At 41.3% G+C, this 21,282-nt stretch overlaps 1 protein-coding gene across 5 annotated transcripts in view; it reads left to right on the forward strand.

Annotated features, from left to right (window-relative positions):
• TDP1 (tyrosyl-DNA phosphodiesterase-like protein) overlaps window positions 1-21,282 on the forward strand; it is a 235,387-nt gene that overhangs the window by 154,459 nt on the left and 59,646 nt on the right. For 2 of the 5 annotated variants that reach the window (XM_087686642.1, XM_087686643.1), the window contains 5 exons: window positions 11,911-12,045; window positions 12,146-12,292; window positions 18,281-18,384; window positions 18,494-18,547; window positions 18,657-18,747. In XM_087686642.1, the coding sequence (XP_087542768.1) occupies window positions 11,911-12,045; window positions 12,146-12,292; window positions 18,281-18,384; window positions 18,494-18,547; window positions 18,657-18,747 (531 nt within the window). The remainder of the gene's footprint in view (window positions 1-11,910; window positions 12,046-12,145; window positions 12,293-18,280; window positions 18,385-18,493; window positions 18,548-18,656; window positions 18,748-21,282) is intronic. The other 3 variants (XM_087686645.1, XM_087686646.1, XM_087686644.1) reach the window with 2 other exon arrangements.

The following is a 21,282-nucleotide window of genomic DNA, read 5'->3' on the forward strand; positions in this document are numbered from 1 at the left end:
GTACAGCCATCTTGTATCTTGTAATCATGTAAACTTGTACTTTTTTTCGTAATTAATACAATTACCTTTTACGAAAGAGAGAGAGAGAGAGAGAGAGAGGGGGCGAACCAGAAGAAGCGCACATTCTCACAGAGAGAGAGAGAGAGAGAGAGAGAGAGAGAGAGAGAGAGAGAGAGGGGCGAACCAGAAGAAGCGCACATTCTCACAGAGAGAGAGAGAGAGAGAGAGAGAGAGAGAGAGAGATCTCCTGCTCGTCACCTTCTCGACTCAGTTTCTGATCCTCGCAGAGAGGAACTGCGCTCTGTCCTATCGCGAGCCCTGGAAGGACACGGCACAGAGCTGAGAATACTGCTCGCTGCGTCAGCTGTCCGTGGGTGTCTGCCCTGTGCATTTTGCTGTGCCGAGTCAAAGAAAGCGAGACATCACCTGGCAGCACGCGACTGCAACCCTGTACAGATCAGAGAGCTGATCTGCTCCTGTACACACACAGAGAGAGAGAGAGAGAGAGAGAGAGAGAGAGAGAGAGAGTTAGTTACCACAGCAGTCAGAGATCTGTGACACAGCAGACATACAGTGAGAGAAACAGAGAGCGAGAGAGGCCTGTGCTGTTTCTGGCTTCTGTGAGCTTCTGGTGCATTATCCATCCTGCACAAGTGGTGATTCAATATGGCTGGTTTGGATATGGCCTTTCTCGACCAAACGGTGGCAGCCCTTGGTCCGGATTCTGATACAGAGGAACCAGAGGATATGGTTCCGTGTACGGAGGAGATGCCCCTTGGTCCTGACTTCCAGCTTGCGGGCAAACGCACCAAGCATACTTCGGAAGAGGCAATGGATCATCAGGAACGCTCTTATGCGCAGGTTGCTTCTGATTCTGTGGATTCTCGGGATGTTGAGTGGGAGCATTTGTTGGAGTTTGCCAACACCCGGCTTGGTGATTATGTTCAACATAATCATGAAGCGTTTTCCGACTCTGGAATTGAAGATGTTCTGGAAGCTATTGTGGACCCGAAAAATGTCCTGCGCTCCTTCTCGCTGTTTTATGAACGCGCTTTTATACTCTTCTTCACTGGCAGGATTCCAGTTCTTGCTCATATTCGCCAGTGGTTGCACAGTCTACTACAAGGAGAATGTGTTGAAGAGATTTTTGTAGGGCCCCGAGGCTTTTATGAGATGTTGTTGAAATCCGAGAGGCACCGTGTTGATCTGTTGTCTAGACTGCCACTGTTCTTTGATCGCCGTTTGGTCCATGTAGTGCCATGGCGCCCAATGGCAGATTTTCAACGCTTGCTTCAACATGAATGCCCGATGTGGGTTGAGGTGGAAAACTGTCCGGCGGTCTATTGGCCACTGTTAAAGGATGCCATGGCTGTTGTGGGCACTGTTTTGGTGCCCCCGAGCCTAAGGGCTACGAATCGTGACCGTTTGTGTATGTTATGGGACACGGCTCGAAAAAGGCTTGCTTGGTTACGTCTTAATTGCTCCGGCATGCATCCTTTGCACTTTCGCTTGAAATGGGGCAACTTTGCAGGCCATTGTTTTTCGTGTGGTAAATTGGGGCATTTTATGGCTGAACGTCCAGAAAAGCAACAAACTTCAGATACGGAGTATGTTTTGCCTCCCAGGAAAGATATGGTGCTTGATGCTCCGTCGCACGATGTGACCCAAGCCCCTAAAGTTTTGGATAAAGGCAAACAACATGTTTCGGGCTTGGATTCCCATGGTAATGATTGGGTGGATGTACGTGCCAAAAAAGATAAAAGGTTTGATGCTGGCATGGCGGATACTGTGCTTAATGCTTCACAAGATTCCTTGCATACTTATATGCGGAGGAAAGACATGTTGTCGTCAGAGACCCCTTCTCATGCTAGGGTTTCTTCTGTTCCTCGCAATCCGCCCATGAGGAAAGTATATTCGGATGGTCCGAAGGTCCCACCTGCTAAGTTGGCTTTTGATGCTAGAGGTAATGTGATTATCCCATGGGATCGGCGTTATCCCCGTTCCATCCCCAAGTCAGTGGATATACCGTCTACCTCTAAATCTGCCCGTCGGAATTCTTTTGCCGTGTTGGCTGATTTCTTGGACGAGAGAGTCCTTGACATTCTTGCAGAGAAGGTTAAATCGAGGCAAGTGTTTCCTCGTTCCTGATCTTCTTTTTGAATATACATGAAGATAGCCACGTGGAATGTGAGAGGCATTTGTTCTCGCAATAAGCAGCATGCCATGTGGAGTTTATTGCATGAGAATCAGTGGGATGTCTTGTGTGCTGTTGAGCACAAGAGTCACGGCGACGCAGGAAAAGTTGTGGATTGCCATGGCTTTCGCTTGTTTTATGCAGGGACTCATGCCATGCATTATTTTGGTGTCCTTATGATTGTCCATGAGAAATATCAACGTGTTCTTATAAAAAATGATGTACATGGTCATTTTGTGGTAATTGAAGTTTTATTTGAAGGAGAGATCTTATGGTTACTTGGGCTCTATGCTCCAAATGACCCTTTATCCCGCCGGGATCTTTGAAATACTTTGAAGACCTCCTTGTCACTTGGAAGATGGGGTTTCTTGATGGGGGATTTTAATATGTGTGTTGATTCTTCGCAGTCCACATCAGAGCATTCGGTGACGGATACTCCGGAAAGCCGTGTTTGGAATGCATTTGCTCTTGCCGCACTTCAACAAGATCTCTGGTCATGGCTACACCCTTTTTCGACAGGATTTACTTTTCTTTCGGTGCAATATACATCTACATGGTCGCGGTTGGACCGCATGTACATCATGCAGGATGATGCTTTTCTCCCTGAGTTCCTGGAAATGAAAGTGTTGCAGCAATACGCCCTAGCCGACCATTTTCCTCTACAGCTGGAAATGCTTGCACAACCCATTGCACCTTTTAAGCAGTTTCTGGATAGACTGCCTCTGCGTTTCAACTCGTCTTATTTGAAGCATTCAATCTTTCAGGGTTATATGCAGCAATTGATTGATAGATTTTTATTGGACTTCCCGTCTGAGGGCAATGCTTGTTTTCAACAATTGCTCTCTAATGTGCAACGGGTTGCACAGTAGTATGGGATCCATCATGCCTTCCTTTGTCGGCGGCGTAGACATGCCGCGGAGGAATTACTGGTTTTGGTTCGTTCTTTACTGGAGGAGACTCCAGATGATGTATTTCTGCTGCCATTGGCTATGCGTTTGGCTGATCTTCTTAAAGAGTTTCACTTGAAATCTTACTAACAGGCCAAATTGCAAAATTTGACAGAGAATTTGCAAGATAGTGCTTGTCAAACTCATAAGTTCTTTCGTGGTCTTCATGCATCTCCCGCTCAAGAAAACATGACTCGACTCCAGGATGGAGAAGGTCATATGGTGACTGATTCTCAGACTATTGTGAATATTGGTAGGAATTATTTTCTAGACCTTCTTGGTTCTGCTCCTTCACCTTCGGACCAAACTACTCATGCTCGCTCAGTCTTCTATGATTTGGTCCGCAATCAGGTTCCGCATGACACGCAAACTACTTTGGAGACAGATATTTCCGAGGCAAAGGTTATGGATGTTTTGTTACATTTGCCCAAGGAGAAAAGTCCCGGTTGGGATGGTCTCACCAATGAATTCTTTGAGGTCTTTGCTACCAGTCTTGTGAAACCATTGATGGCTATGTTTCAACAGGTTTGGGAAACGGGGTTCATGTCTTATTCATGGAAAGAAGGACTTATCAAACTGCTTCCAAAACTTCCTTCGCCGTCGATGTTGACACATTGGCGACCAATTTCCTTGAGAGTTACGGGCTTGTGCATGGTAATACTCAAATTCGGAGCTCCTGGTGGCATGTTCTTAATGCAGACTCTCTGTTTTCTAGTCCTTCGTCGTCCTTGCTTGCTCACTTGGTATGTTCCTGGAAATTGGTTCTCCAGAAGGCTCAATGGCATCCAGTTGAGGATCGATTAGCTGCTAACTCTTTTCAACAGAAACTGTTGGCAGTCTCACGATTACTTTGTGGGAAGGCAAACATGAGCTCAGACCAAAATTTAATTGTATGGCATGTTTGGGCTTCGTGGATACAGTGACTTATGGGGACAGCTCCTGATGTTGCTCCAGAGCAGATAGCCCTTTCCTGCCCTTGTGTCGGATCGGTCCTGGGAGGACTGGAACCTTGCAGGTCGCCTGAATTTGGAAAAGGCCTCAACCAGGTGTATCATTTGCTGATTACAGATCGTCAATGGCTGGTTACTAAAGCCAATACTGTATGGGGATTGCGTAAATCTCGGTCTGGAGGGCTGGATGAACAAGACACCTTTCAAATGCAAGGTCTTTCTTTGGAGGGTGATGATCGGTGGTCTTCCTCTTGCTTCAGCCCTTTCCAAACGTGGAATCTCCAACGACAATTGTTTCTTTTGCACCACCAGTGTGGAATCGGCCCGTCATCAATTTATTTCTTGCCCTCTTGCTAAGAAAATCTGGTCACTCCTGTCGGCAGTTTGGAGAGCAGTGGTTGGTTTCTGGCTAAGCCCTTTTGACTGGGCTTTTGTGCGGCCCAAATACCCCATACCGGCTTTGTCGCATATGAAGATCTTGTTTCACTTTCTTAGATACTGGGGTTGTTGGCACAATTGGACGATTCGGAATGCTCTTAAATGTGGTACACAAGTCTTTTACTGAACATGAAAGTGTTGTGCTCACTCTTTCTCACTCTACTGCTCTCAATTCTCTACACCTTCACTCCCAGCTCAAGAACAGATACCGCAATAGATTAGTGAATCTCAGCAGTAGTCCATTGATTTGCGATTGAAGATAAAGAAACCTTGCAAAGGGGTGCCAGTCTTGGGGCCAACACGCTGTGCATTGTCCAAGATTAAAGTGTTGAAGTGTGCATTTTGGTTTATGTGATTTATTTATTTGGTAAAGTTGTTGCTAAATCAGGTTATTACCATCGTATATGAGAAGGAAGGCTAGTTTCATTACACATGTACTATCTTTTTGGATTCTTGGAAGACTATCAAAATGAGGTGCTCTACAATGCAGTATATTTATTAGAGGACATTTATGGGCACGTCCAAAACTTTGATATAATATTTAGGTTTTTAAGTCGAGGCAACCAGTTGGTGGGTAGATCCCATTTAGTTGTGTCCACTTTCAAGCCAAAGAAGCCTTTTACCCTAATAGCAACTCATCAGTCACCTTTAGAGTTGTGTTAGAAAAAGAACGATAAGTGCAAAGTAATTTGTAGTGAGGATCACTCAAAGGGTTATTGCTTTGCCCGCTATCAGATGGGGCACTTTTGTGGTGAGAGAGAGTTTCCTTAGAATAAGATGGTGAAGTCTACCTTGAAGGCTTCGGTAAATACTGTACAAGCTATAGGCATTTCTTTAGAAATTTTATCTGAAGATTGTCTTGTTAATGCAAGCAATTGTAATGATTGCTCCATAATTAAAATAGTGTTTAACTCGGATGACCTTTTAAAGGTGATTGGTTATATTAATAGCCAAGAAGTTACAATTTTGTTGGATAATGACTCTACTCATAATTTTCTTTCTTCTCAATTGGTGAAAAAATTACAGCTCCACTTGGTACCTACTGATCAAGCTTATCGTGCTTGTTATGTGGAAGATCCTATTGTGGATTGTTGGGAGCAGATGTTGTGGAGCTTGGATCTTTCAATCCAGCAGTACCACAAGCCTCTGGACTTTCGATTGATGAGCCTTGACCATGTCGATACCATTCTTGTCATGGCATGGTTTTTTGATAGATATTTCTCTATACATTGGCTATGAAACTCCATGTATTGTCTTTTGAACTTGATGGCTGTTATGATGTGATCGAGGGCTGTTCATCCTTGGGAATCGCTAAACTATTGTACATATAATATCAACTTTGAAATTTAGTAAATGTCTTTTTTGATCTAGATGTTACTTATGTTTGTGCCGTTGAAAAGTTCAATCATCTGGTTTGCAATGTAATTTGATATCTTTTAATTATAATGTTGATGTGAATTCAAATGCAAGTAACTATTGTATATATGATATCAACTTTGAAATTCACTAAATGTCTTTTTGATCCAGATGTTGTTACTTACGTTTGTGTCGTTGAAAAAGTTCAATTATCTGATTTGCAATATAATTCAATATCTTTTAATAATAATATTGATGTGAATTCAAATGCGAGTATATATTTGGATCCAAATTTGCACAAGTATGCTGATGTTTTTCCATCCGAATTACTTGAAGAACTTTTGCCATTTTGCACTACATTAGGCCACATGATCAAGGCGTTGTGTGGTAGCCATCTCATCTCTTGGGCCTTGGCAAGGTTAGAGGTTTAGCGCAAAAGAGGATGATGAGATAGGTAGGCAACTTCACGATTATCTAGCAAAGGGTTTTATTGAACCGAGTAAATCTCCATGGGGTGAGTCTATTCTTCTAACAAGAAAGAACGTTGGTCTCAATAAGGTGACCATATAAAACAAATATTTGTTACCTCGGATAAATGATCTTATTGGTTGACTTTGATATGTGCGATTTTTCACGAAGATTGGTTACTACCATCAAATATATATAGCTACAGATGATATTTCAAAAACTGCTTTTTAGACATGGTACAGATAGAATCAAGTTTTGTCTTGCCTTTTGGATTAAATAAGCTCCCGCAACTTTCGGATAGTTGATGAATGCTTTGTTTCATTCGTATCTCGAAAAGTGAAAAGTCATTTTGCTTGATGACATACTTATTTATAGTAAGTTGGAGAAGCATATGAATCATTTGCATATGCTTGATGACATACTTATTTATAGTAAGTTGAGAAGCATATGAATCATTTGCATATCGTTTTATATCTCTTAAGACAAGCGCAATTGTTTGCAAAACTATCCAAGTGCGAATGTTTTCATATAGAGTTGTTGTATTTTGGACATATCATCTCGATTAATGGCATTCGGCTTGATCCTGAAAAAGTTCGAGTAGTGCTTGATTGATTGTTTTCGAGGACCATAAGGTAAGTAAAACTTGTATAGGTTTTATTCTATTTTTTAATGAAAGCTCGTTAATAACTATGCTCATATTGTTAAACCCTGAACACATTTGTTGAAGGGTATTCAAAGCAAGAAAAAGCATGTTAGTTGTTTAAACTAGTGAGCTTGGTTAATGTTTTCAAACATTCAAATGGTCGGTTACCATTGCACTGATATTGTAGATTATTGATCTAAATAGACATTTTGAGATTCACATGGATGAGAGTGACTATGCTATGGGTGTTCTTCTTTATCAAGGTGGCCTATGCGTCACATTTGGAAGCCGTTAGCCCATCAATGTCCAAAAATATTACACCACTCAAGAGAAGGAATTGTTGATTGTTATCCATGCATTGAAAATATGCTTCCATCACTTGTATGACGTTGGATTCATTATTTGGACTTACTATCATTCGTTAAAATATCCTTGTGATAAGCTCAATCTCTATGGCCACAAGGCGAGATGGGCAAAGCTTATGTAGAAATTTGACTTCGAGATTCATTATTGAAAGGACACAACTAATATGGGTTCCAATGCCCTTAGTTGGATTCTCGAAGTTGATGCCTTGTCATTCTCTAAAATTTTGATTGATTTTTATCTTACCTGATGATCATGATATCCGCAAGAAAATTTTGTATGAGTGTGATGATGCGTTGAGTGCTTGATACCTTGGCTTACATTGGACTTTGGCCTTAGTTACTTGCTACTTTTATTGCCATACATCAAGACTATGGTTGAGTCTTATATGCATGTGTGCCAACAATGTTAGCTTAATAAGATTGAACGACACAAATAATCGAGAATGTTACATTCTTTACAAATTCTCGATTGAAAATGGAGTAGCAATTCTATTGATTTTGTAATAGGACTACCTTGGACAAATCGAGGTAATGGCGCATTATAGATTGTGGTTAGTTTTGTGACAAAAATGACTTGATTCATTCTTACAAAGATGACCATAAAAAGCGATAAGTAGGCTGGTCTCTTTGCTGAACATCTTTATAGACTTTATGGTTTGCCCGACAAAGTAGTTAGTCACCGTGATTCTAAGCTCATTGGCCATTTCTAGCAAATGGTTTCCAAAAAATGGAAACTAGATAGTCTATGTCATTCTTGGAGTATCCTGAGACCAATGGACAGAATGAGAGGACAAATCAAACAATGGAGGATATGGTGTGTGCATATGTTTTCCATAGATAGTCTGATTGGGAGCGTTATCTTTCTTAGATTGAGTTTACTTATAATAGTGCTAAGAATTCAGCTATTGTTATAGTCTATTTATGCTTATCTATGGTTATATGCCGAAATCAGTGATTGCTATTGAACTCAAGGGAGTAAAAATGTAGTCTATGGTCTACCTTTTGCACGATATTCAAGAAATGTTCACAATTGCGAAGGAAGGCGTTAAAATGGCCTACGATCGTGCCATGTTTTATGCTAGCCAACATCGTAACCTCTCCATGAGGGCATGCGGATCTACTTTAAGTCCCAAAGGGCTTTGATTCTATGACTACCAACAAATGCTATAAATTATCTTCGAGATATTGTGGTCCTTTCCGAATTACCGAGAAGATAAGTAGTGTATCTTACGAGCTGGATCTACCTCCAAAAATCCAAGCTCACCTTGTGTTCCACATTAGTCGTTTGGAGAGGAACAATTGGGACAAGGTGAGTTGATTGTTCTGAATGAGGATGTCTGGCGACTCTAGGATATTGCACGTTTTATTCTATGGAAGTCTGAATTGGTTCTTGACTTTAGGACTAAACGATCCCATGAAATTGTTTATCTTGAGTATTTGGTTAAGTGGAAAAGCCACTCGGAGGCGAAGGCTACTTCGGAGTCAGTATGTTCATTGAAGAGTTGTTTTTTTGACTTCATACTTGAGGATATTAGCGAGGATAGTAATCATTCTTAAGGGGGGAAGTGTTACATCCTTGGATTTGGATGGCTGCTAGTAGCATTGGTCACATTGATTATAAATTGACTCAGTGCAAATGCTCGAAGGAGACTTCAGGGTTTAGGCAGCCAAGTTCTAAAAATAGGATATTGCGAAGGATAGTAATCATTCATGAGGGGGGAAGTGTTACATCTTTGGACATTCGGATGGATGCTAGTAGCATTGATCACAGTGGTTATGAGTTGACTTAGTGCGAATGCACCCTTGTATATGTTTTGGGTTGAGAGGTTATCCGTTCTTGTAGCAAATTCTCTTGTACATTTTTGTATTTGACAGACATTTATGCATGGACCCTTATGTATGTTTTTGGTACCCTTGTGTGTGGTTTTGTTGAGAGAAACAATGGGGATATTCTAGAAAATTTAGGACCATGGCATCTTCTTCTCTTGTTTCCCTTCTAGATTGACTTGGCACCCTTATGTGAAGTCTCTTGTACATCTTTGTACTCAACAGACATTTACTCATGGAAATAAGAGCATACTCCAATGTACTCGATGAATATGTTCATTTTTGTGTATGGTAATGATATGCGTGAATGGTCCCTCTAGAGCATGACAACTCCTCCCGATCCTTGAAATCATCTGGATGTGGCAGGTTTCTCTTTTGTATGCAGATCCCTTATATATACCTAAACCATGTAGGATGCTTTTTGGATTTCAGTAGGTCTTTGTAGAAGATAATATTTCTAGAAAAATCTCTGACACAACCACATCCCAAGGGTTGGCATCCCAGTCCACCAATCCACACCATCCCGGTGTACGGATCTATTCATTAGGATATATTCGCATGAAATCGGGAATTTCGATTTTTATCAAAATTTCCCATTATTTACACAATAAAAATTGGGGTTTTTCAAGTTTGAGCTTGCTTTCTTCAAATTTCTTCATCAAAATTTCATCATTTTTCAGTTTGAGCTCTCCCCATGGCATCTGCCATTGGGATGTCAAGATATAACATCACAATTGAAAAATTCTCGGGCGTTGGATCTTCCATCTTGAAGATAAAGATCCAGCTCATACTCATGTGAGAAGGCGCATGGAAAGTCATCTCCTCTGATGAGCCATAGCATGTTCGGGGCAATGCATAACTTCATCAAGAATGGCTCGAGAAGAATGAAAGTGCATTGGTCATCATCGGACTGGGCCTCTGTGACAATCTTCTTCATCACCTTGATCTTACAAAAACAACAAAAGAAGCATGGGATGGCCTTCAAACCACATTTGGGGGAGATATTAATAATTCCAAATTATTTGTAAAGATGCAATTGTTTAGTATCTCCTACAATCGTTGGGAGACTCTTTAGTAGCATCTTGATCATTGAAGCCTTCTTTACTAGAACAATTGACCACTCTCAAAAGCCATCTAGATGATGAAGATAAAAAGGCTTTACTTCTTAATAGCCTGATGAAAGAAGCACAATTCCATGAAACCGTGATAGCTCTCAAGGTGGCTCCAAAGATGAAATATGAAGAAATGGTCGCTCTCCTTTTGGATGACGAAAGGCATAACAAAGATGCTGACGTTGCACTGGCAGCCTTCTACACCAAGAAACAACTGTCCAAGTATCGATATTGCAAGCGTGTTGGTCACATTGTTGATCTATGCATTAAAAAGGAAGATAAGCAGCAAGACAAGCAACACGCCCAATATGGTGTTGCTAATACCTTATCAGATATTGACTATGATAAGCCACCTACCCCATGTGATAAGGCTCTTAATGTATCTATTTAGTCATTGTCTCTTGGCAATGATGAACCCTATCAGCATGCTTTTTGAATCAAATCCTAAATAAATAAATAATGTGTTTTGGAATTAGACATTGACCATGCCAATGCATGTGTTAAGGCCTTTCCAAATACTTACTGTGTGGGGTACTCTGACCGGATTTTTATCCAAAAAGATTTGTACTTTCCTTTTATGATTCTATTAGGTGCTATATTTTGGGGGGTATTGTAACCTCTTACTACATGATCTTTGAGTTGATCCCGAAATCTATACCCATGTATTTGGCCTTTGGTCATGTGCCCAACGCCTCTGAGCCATTTGGCTTATGAACAACCTTTGAGCCATGCATATATGTACCTTTGAACCATGGCTTACTTTAGTTCCCTAAGCTTTTTGGCAGACCATGCCATGATCTTTCTCACGCTGCATATCTCTCACTTATGTATCTCCTTTCTAGAATCATTGTATGGGATTAGACATTACCTGTGTGAGGTAAGACCTTCCCTTTTTCCTCTCTCATATGTTTTGTTTCACGGGTTCAATCATCCATGACCTGAAGGGGGTATTTGTTAGAGTAATTTATCCGTGTGTGTGAACACAGATTATGGTGTGTAAAAGTGCACGTTTAGGTGTGAACACCTTTTACACCACCTTGCATTAATAAGGGTCAAAGATGTAGGTGGATACCTCGGCCTATATATTCAAGCCCTATTACTTGTACCCGCCAACGTGGAGCTTCACCCTACATAACTTGCTGATCTATCTTCATGAGCTTCATACCCAAGATATGCTTCAGTTGTTTGGGAGCAAGGTCAGCTCCATTTCTCCCCTTTCAAAGCTTTAAAGTGGAGAGCACTATAACCATAAGCTTGACACATGCAATTAAATCATTTTCTTGCAGCTTTTTGAAATGTTGAGTAATTGCTGTGGTGAGTTAATTGTTGGAATATGGGTTTAGGTTTGTTGATAACACGATAGGGTTGCTGATGCTGTATATACTGAGTTCTGACAGCCCACTCTTTTGGAGCTCGCTAAATGTTTAATAGAGGGTTGCATCTAGCTTTGGGAAGGCTTGTGATTACACAATAGCTATCCTGTCAGAATCTCTTTCAATGGGTGGTTTGCATTGATTTATCATTGTATAGACCTCATGATTATACACCATTTCAAGACCTGAGATGTATTTGCTTGGCAGAATCTGAAACTTCTTTGATGATATGATTAGGTGCGCTTGATTGCTTCGATACCTGGCTATCACCAAGGTCACAAGCTCAGAAAATGGGGGCATATGAAACTACGCAGTGTCTTGGAGCAGGAATGCTTTGAAGAGGAATTTGTGAATGCTCCATTGGTCTATCAGGTCTCTGAATGCATTGTGGTGTCTCCAAACCATGTGTATGGGAGAGCTTTAATGTCTTCTTCGAATTCAAAATGTTTCAAAACATATTTTTTCCTTTCAGTTCTCATCTCTTGGCTCTCTAGATGAAAAGTGGTTAGCAGAGTTCAGCTCCTCCACCTCAGCAGGGAAAGCTCCAGATAAAGCATTGGGATTAGGAAACTTTCAGATCTTATGGCCAACTGTCGAAGATGTGAGGTGTTCAATTGAGGCAAGCACTAAATCTTAATCAATAGTTGAATAAGTTATGGCTCAAATTTTGGAGGAATCTGGTTTTGAGCTACTGTTTCTTCTAAAATGCTTTTGTTCTTCACTTGTATTGTGAAGAGTCAGCACTCTGTAGGTCTTTAATCACTTGTGTTGCATTCTCTACATGCGCTTTGGAACTGAAAAATTATGGCCTGAAGGGCAAAAAAAATATCAGAAGTGGGTGGGAAAAGAAATTTAAAATAGAGTGAGGTGGATGATGTCTTAAATGCTGGTTGTTGCCCCCCCGGACCAATGTTTTATCAACAGCAACGTGGTGTTACTGCTTTGAATGTTACATCATCCTATAACTGACTGCTTATAAACCATCATTAAATTATGAATTCTCTTTTTGAGTGCTTAGGAAAGTGATTGTTACCATATTTATGAGAAGGCTTTCCAGTATCTAGAGGGAATGCTAACACAATTTAAAAAGTTGTAGCAACTGAAATATATGAAGTAAAAAGAGAATAACATGGATACTCGTGGTGGGCCTCTAATCATCCGCCTGTATGAGGATATGCTTGCCAGTTGTAGTTGTCAAAGGGAAGAATTGCATGCCTGACTGCAGAAGCCAGCCACCACCACTTACCGGGGTGAAAATAAAACACATCCAGGGTTCAACATGCACACACTTCACAAGGCACCACTCATATGGCTCATGCAATATGAGGTAGGGGTTGATTTGCCAGGTCTTCCACTTCAATCCTCTGCCATATTTAAGTCTGAGGAGGGCTTTCTCTACAACTATTTGTCTAGAACGGGCTTGACATTCTACTAAGTATTGAAGAACTTCTTGCAATCTGATGTGGCACACCTGATGGGTGAAATTGTGCCACCCAGTAAGCTCGACTTAAGTGCTAGTGTCCTTGAAAGATGACTTAATCACTTGAATGGATAGTTGCATCAGTCTCCTGCCAATGGGCTAGCAAGCCCCAACTCACACTTGTCACTCATGCAAGGGCATTGTTTGCAAGCTGATAGGTATCCCTCAGTGCCTCCAAAACTCATTTCCCTTGTCACCCACCCAAGGGCATCATTTCCAAGCTGATAGGTATCCCTCAAGATTGATTGACCTAGCAAGGCCCGCACCCCACAGAGCACTCTAGACATGGGAGTCATTTCTTAGTTGCTATTGCTCAGTCAACTTGATTTGTTCCCTCATCATGATGGGCTGTTTGTCATCAATCAGCCTTGGTGTTCTTCTTGATTCCACTCCAGCAATGTTGCCAGATCTTAGTATAGAAAGGGAGGTGGCCTCGGAAATGTTGTGGTGATGGTGTTGAACATCCATTCCAAGGAAAATGTCCAATCTTGGTTGTCGAAAGATAGAACATTATGCTCTAATACCATGTCGAGAGACGTAGGGTTTGTAGGGAGAAACAGGGAGTGTACAACAAACACTAAGACAAAGAAACTCAAAAACACTAAAGAAGAAGGTGAATGAAGAATGATGAACACTGAATCATGCTGATACAATGGAGCGGAGCTCGGAGATGACTGTAATGTTTGCAACACCTAGAAATGATGTGCACTATGAAGAGAGCAAAATAATGCAGTCCCTTGGGTGAAGGTGTTGATGACAAGGAAAAGGACTACTCTAGGAGGGAGTGAAACACAGTCCTTCATGCAGTGGAATGTCAGGGTAGACACTGGAAGATGAAGGGCATCTGTAGAGAGAGCAAAACACAGTCTTTAGGAGTTGTCGGAGATGAAAAATATGCTGAAATCTCTCTGAGATGATGGCTGCTATCAAGGTGACTGCTGGGCAGCCAATTGGAGAAGAAAAAGTAAGAATATTTGATGAAGATCTCTCCATGTAAGTGGCTGCAGACAGGGGTGACTGCTAGGCAGCCCTTCAAGAGTGAAGAAAACACAAAAATGTAGATATCTTATATAGGGCTGATAAAGAGGGTGTAGGTTGAACTTGCATGGCATGAATATAGACAGATTGCCACCGTTCGATTGCAGACTTGATCGTCCCATTTTGAGTCTCAACCGTTCAGAGTTGAATAGAGTGATCAGAGAAACATCACTAAAGTGGAGACGGAGAGGACTTGGTCCAAGTCCCCCTTTCCCATTAGGCACGAAGATGGCATGATACCAATGTCACTTCTTGCAACTTTCCCACGACAGTTTGATAGTGAGTCTGAGATATATGGATGCTCAACTTTCTCACGGGCTTCGAGTCACTATTGGACAAATCCGCACCTCATCATCAGCTGGCTTTGGACCATTGAGATGAGTGATGGAGTATGAGGACCAGAGATGTTTGGGCCTTTTCCTCTTGGAGCTCCAACGCTGCAGAGCATCATTGTTTCGGGATTGGAGGTAACCCCAGTCACATCCACCCCTCTTGAGAGCAGTTACAAACTTTTTTAGTATAGCTGACCCACAGGCCATTGCCACCTTAGATAGTACATCTCCTACTGACAGGCGCCATCGAGGGACATCATAAGGTGGCATTAGAGTAGACATAGCTACAATGTTATATAGAGCATGACACCCTAGGGTACCTGCTTGGCAACGTAGGCATGCTTATATGTGACACATTCACATCACGGTTGCTTGTTATAGACAAAGATTACCATGCCGAGTCAATGGAGTAGCTTGCAAAGTCTTCGTGGATTCCATACATTGAGAGGGAGATATTCTGTACTCTTTTCAGTTTCTCAGTTTTCCGTATTTTTTATTTTCCATATTCTTCATTTTCCACTTCAATTTATCATGTAGACCTAGACATAATTCTGTTTTCTTCTTTGATGAGAGATGATGATGCCAGTTGTATTAGTTATGGTCTCATAGGCCATTTTGGCCTTCTAGAGACGTTAATAGATCTCTCTCTCTCTCTCTCCGCAGTGCATTTGGTGTCAAAACTCTAATTTTCTATAGAAATAGGGTTTCTCAGCCACCTTGTGAGATGTGCCCATAAACTAAAAGTCTGTGAATCAGAGTTTGATGAAACTACAGCATATCTGAAGGGAATTATACATCCACATTGAAATTGACTCACATGGAAGTGTTCTCGGTTGTGTTGAAATCAAGGGGCAATGTGGATCCTAATGTTGCCGGTCATTTGTGACAGCCCAAAGTATTGGTATTTGTAGAGAGATTAGGCTACATCTGTGTGTACTACAGATTCAAAGCAATTCAAGTTAAAGAAAGACTGCAAGGGGCAACGGTTTTAGGGCCGATTGAGTGCCGGTTGTCTAAGAATAATGTGATAAAGTACATATATCAGATTTGTGAACTATTTGCTCGCTCTAATTATTGTTAAATCAGGTCATTTGCCACCCTACCCGAGAAGGAAGATCGGTTTCATTACCAAGACACATCAACTCCTTTGAGTAAGTGGACATGGGACACCTAATTGCAAGCCAATGCATTTGCAATTTACTGAATTTGTGATATGCTGAGTGCTAACCAGCAAGCATGTCATCATTATACTCTAATGGTGACGGTTCAAGCAATGGTGATGTGTCCCAGTTTGAAGGATCACATAGCATTGGAAGAAATGCAATGCCCGATCTTGGTATAGACATGCAGCATGGGCTGCTCTAAGAATGTTGATTTCATCCTGAGGCAGGTCTCTTGCGGAGGCAATGACTGACAAGAAGAAGGGGATTATGATGTCTAATTTGCAACACAACTAAGGATAGTAGCAGATATCTTTGCACAACTTGCAGAGGATCGTTGGTTTGTGGAATTTTGGCATTCTTCAAAGAGGGACAATAAGGAGAAAAAGAAGAAATCATCATTCAAAGCTTTGGAAGAGTATGAGTTCCCAGAAAGTGATGTAGCTCAGCATCAAGAAACATAAAATGCTAACAATGAGTATAAGCAAATTTTGGCAATCAGGCAAGGACAGCCGATGCATGGCAATCTTGGAAATGCCAATTTGATGAGTTTTTGATAGCAAAGTATTCATCCCAATGTTGGGCAACTGGAATAGTTTGGTGGTGGTTCCACATTTCATGAAATGGCTGGTCATGGTTCAGCTATGGAATGTATGGCCCAGATGCTCGCAATAAACGGTGTATGGAATGCATGGTCCAATGTATCAAGGAATGGTCAGCAGTATTTTTAATCCAATGTGCAATCATTTTGGCATGGTTCTGAGTCAACAAATGGGAATGTTTGGGAATGCATTTGCTAACCCTGGTGTGTTGTTAATCAACCAATGCACCCTTTTTACAGCCACTTGCTTATGACAATGCGGCACCAAAGGAAAGGCAAAACATTTAATGAGTGTGAAGTTACAATTTCAGCAAGTGTTTACATCTTCATGGTTGATGAGTACCTTTAAGGTTGATGTAATGATTGCTTGGCATAAGCTTGATGCTTCTTAATGCAAAAACTTGGAGAAACTGCTGGGGGCTCCCCAAAGGAATTCGTGACTTGTGTATTAAGACAACAATGAAACAAAAGGTGGACTTTAGTCTTGTAGGGACATCAGGTACACCTACCTGAGTGTTTTTGGTGCTAGAGCATCCTCTATTAATGTACGAGGTCTTTGCGGTGACTTACAGCCAGGTGCTGCATAATAGAAGGGGCTACATAGAGGGAATATGGTTCATAAAAGCCAAAAAGATCGTACGAACCTACCATTAGGCTTGCTTCAGTTGAAGACGTCAGATTGCAATAATCCTGAATGTGGTTTGACCTTCCTCAGCTAAGAGTTGTGCAGTCTCAGCAATTGCTGGCCATAATTGAGATTCACCTTCCTCTAGTTTACTGTGAGGTGAGTGAATAATAGAGTGTGCGGAAGTAGATGGAGAAATATGCAGAGGACGAGAGTAGGGCCTCGAGGAATGGTACCTAGATGAAGAAAAAGAAAAAGTGTTGTCCTCCACATCAAGGGAATAGTACTGCCTTAGACCAAACAGAAGGGGAGAAGCAAGGTGGGGAACTAGGTGCACCAAGGGTGAAGGTGACTAAGAGATCATAAGCTAGTTTGAGAGAAATTGAGACACTTGTGCAAAATCTAGCTCTCATGATAGCTCAGGATACTCTTCCAACTGTAACCACTTTGATACTGTGTGAGGATACACTAGGGTTTGCCAAGAAAACATAGAGAGTGTATAATCATGACAAACAAAGGAACTCGTAAGAAAATGCAAAATGAAGAAGAAAGAGAATGAATGATGAGCACTCAAAGGAAACTCAATGAACAAACTAAATATGCAAAGGATGATAAAATGGATGCTCAAGGAGCAGAGGGCTGTGGTACAGCCATTCTAGTGATGGAGAGGAATACCCAAAGACAGCAAGGTGGCAGCACCTGGGATTGGCATGGAATGTGAGATAATGGGATGAATGTGGCAATGCCCATGATTACCTTCGGTAGAAATTTTTGAGCCAATTGTCCTACCAAACTTCTAGAAATTCCTTTTTAATTTAATTTAAAGAGGTGTTCCTTTTGTCACTGTACGGAGCTGAAGGAATTCAGCCAAATAAAATGAGTTCAAGCTTGAGGCTCATTGTGAGTAGCTTAAGACTAGGGATTTGTTGGCCCAATATTTCCTTCCTCAAGATCTTCATATTCTGTATGAAGCTTATTGACTTTAGTGACAATAGTTAGTGAGGTGTTTCTAGTAGAATTATCTTTTCCTTGAAAAAGAAGAGCTTCTTATATTTTCTATGTAGATGAATTATTTAGATTATAGAATCTTGGCAATTCTTAGATCAAGTTAAATCATGGTAATGATAGGGAAAAACAATGGATTTGTAATCTGAATTTTGTGATAGAGGCTACATGGTACTTGAGGAAACCTGGTTAACTTAAATAGATTCATTCCCTCCTTGCTTGTAGACACAGCAATAGCAAATTCATTTGTGAAGCCATAGGTACCAATATCTGAATGATTGATGGGTAGGGAAATTGGTTATATTGATGTGGGGAAGGCTTTATGAAACACTTGAAGGCTTGGGGACTGATAGATGCATTTTGCAGGGTTATGCAGCTGGAAATGCAATTCCTAGCCCATTGCAAAATGTGGAAAAAGGTTTCTTAAAGAAGTATTGGGCTCGTTGGGAGGCAGATCATAGTGGGAGAGGGTACTTTAACTGTTTGAATATTGTATTGATTTGATGACATGAAAAAACCATTATGTGTTTCTTTGCCAATGAGTTTTTGATTGCTGAATCTAATCCATTTGTTTTGCAGCCGAGCAATGCCTCATTTCAAGTCTTATGTTAGATACAAAGGGCAAAATCTTGCGTATGTTAGATGATGTGCTATGATTGTTTGGATTCTTTGTTCTCTCTTTGGAATTTCTCAAACTTCCTTAGTGTGACAAGCATGCTGATCAGTCTGACTGTGAAAGCAGGTGGTTTTTGTTAACATCTTCCAACCTAAGTAAAGCTGCATGGGGAGCTTTACAAAAAAATGGAACGCAGCTAATGATACGATCCTATGAGGTTTTGTATTGTTAGTTCAAGTAGTTGATCTTTAAGCATACTCCTGAGGTTTTCTATTGTCATTTCAAGTAGTTGATGTTTTAAGCATACTGTCTACTTCTATGCTATGATAACACATGCTCTTATCATAGCATGTGGTTTGTTCATTTTCAGATAGCAATTTTGTTAGATGGAGGCCTCAGTGGAAGACTTGAACGATTGAGCTATATATAAGCAGTATCTTTTTGGATAGATTTAGAGGATATGTCTACGTAAGTTGGGTGTGAAGGTACACAAATCTGTGGGGATAAGGTGGTTAGCTTTGTAGTGCATAAGGGATAGGAAAGCTGTGTTCAGAAGCATTTTGTCGTCCATGCATGACATGCTATAGTATCCCCTCAAGTCACTAATCCCTTTTTTGAATCCAAGGCCGACCTAGGTAAATACTTTCCGGCCAACGATAAGATTTATGTAAGTATGCCAGTATTGAAAAATGTGCTTTCACATAGTGCGAGTGCCAAGCTCTGTTAGCATAACAAAGTGTGAGACAGATGCCTTACTATGGATCATCCTGGAACCGTGAAAGGCTGTACCACTCCAGACTATTGCAGTCCTCTGCCAGTTGTTACTGCCTGGAAACGTGTCACTATTTGAATGAAAGGACTGCATGTCAACGTATGGGTCTGTGACAATAAACACAAGTAAAAGACAACCTCTGTCCTTCAGCATCAGTAATTGGTTCCTTTGCTGCCATTGGTGGTGAACGATTGCAATATTCTCAAAAGAACCACATAAGAAGATAATCGAGAATCTGCTAACGTGGCTTCTGCCTGCTATCTTGGCTAACTGGGAATCTTCTTAGCAAAATTGAGTGGTCCCATTATGATGAACTCAAGCAGGAAGGGGAAGTTGACAATCATGCAGGTCACCATATCTTTGGGCAGATCTCAGCTAACATATTGAGCAATCAGAACAGCTATTGTTGCAGTTTCTGCTCAGGGACAGGATAGCTGAAACTGGAATAATTGTTGTAACCTGTTAGACTCTCATTATTGGAGAAAGCAAATATTATTTGGTGACCCTTAGGGGCTACATGTGGGAGGACTTTCTGATTGTGTTTGGATCCAATAGGATGTATACATGTACTTCCTTTGATTCAATCTCACATATGCTAGTAAGATATCCCCTCTTCCTGTGGGTATTAGCTCATAGGAGCTGAGTGGTTGTTGCTTGGCTTGGATATGGCATGGACTCAGTGGCATGTGCAAGATGTGGGACCCGGGGGAGACATGGAGACATTGCCTATGGGACTGTCCCAAAGCCCAAGAAGTATTGGAGAACAGCCCTCAAGATGATCTTTCACAGTAGAGTTGGGACTATAGTTGCGACTTGGGGGTTTGTAGCTTGGGTCATAAACAGAGGCCTAACATGTGGATATGAGGATGCTTAGTGGGGAGTTATTATTATTATTTTCCCCCCCCTCATCATTGGATAACATCTGAGCAAGATCTGCACTCCAGAGAACTCGCAGACACAGCGGACCTTGGGACACTATCACAAATAGGATCTGATCACTAGTAATATTGCTCAGTACATTTGGACTGGCAGATGCAGCCATGCTACAGACCTTCAGGATGTATCCACAGCAGAGACTCTTTTGAGAATTTGGACAAAGATTATCCACACTTTCTGTGGGAGATGGGAGAGAAACATGGTGGCTCTGAGAGGATGAGCTGTAGGGGAGAGGCCTTCCTGAGGACATGAAACTTTGGCACCTTCAATGGTCTAGCATTATAGCTTCTGGGATCGGTTTTCCACACAACCATTGTCTTTGTGATGTACTTGGCTACTCTTTATAGGGCTTCTTGTGCTTTGTATTTTACTTCATGGGGACTTTCACACTCAGGTGTTATTAATACAATTTCCTTTTCTCTGAAAAAGAAGTATTTGGTGGCAAAGATTTTTCTTGCTTGCTTCCAGTCAAATGATCATTTACCTCTCTTGTATGCAACAAGTTGCAAGTCTCTACTTCGTCTTGGTACAGTATCCTTACTCTTTTTTTTCATGAAGGTGTTGGATTTTTCTTTTTTGGCAAAATGAGTGTGGCTTACTATGTTACTCAGAAATGAACAATGAAGTACAAGGGCTCAACAACATGGGGAGCTAAAAAGGTTCTACAGCATGTGCATATAAGGCTTCTCAAGGTGTTTTGTAATGGTTTTTTTTTTGTTGTTTTTTTTTGGGGAAATCTAAGGTGGGTGAGTTTAGCACCATTGGGGTTACAATCGCATGGCATGAGAAATAGACTATGGTATAACCCCGGAGTGTGAAGAAAAAGCCTATTGAAGCCTGTATTGATTGCGAGAGTCACCTTGAAGCTGTTCCCAACATTGGTGAAGAAAATGTATGATGGAGGACCAAAGCTTTGCTATAGTTGTGTTCATTGAAGGGGATTTTCCCTTGAAGATCAACTAGGGGTGGTGGGCCTTCCAGATGTACCACCTTGTGAGGCTCTCAATGACCTTTGATCCCAAAGCCAAGGGCTTGAGTAGCGTC

The sequence above is a fragment of the Lygodium microphyllum genome, chromosome 10, assembly GCF_053477565.2.
Source record: "Lygodium microphyllum isolate KBCC chromosome 10, Lygodium_microphyllum_v1.1.10, whole genome shotgun sequence".
NCBI classification, from domain to species: Eukaryota; Viridiplantae; Streptophyta; class Polypodiopsida; order Schizaeales; family Lygodiaceae; genus Lygodium; species Lygodium microphyllum.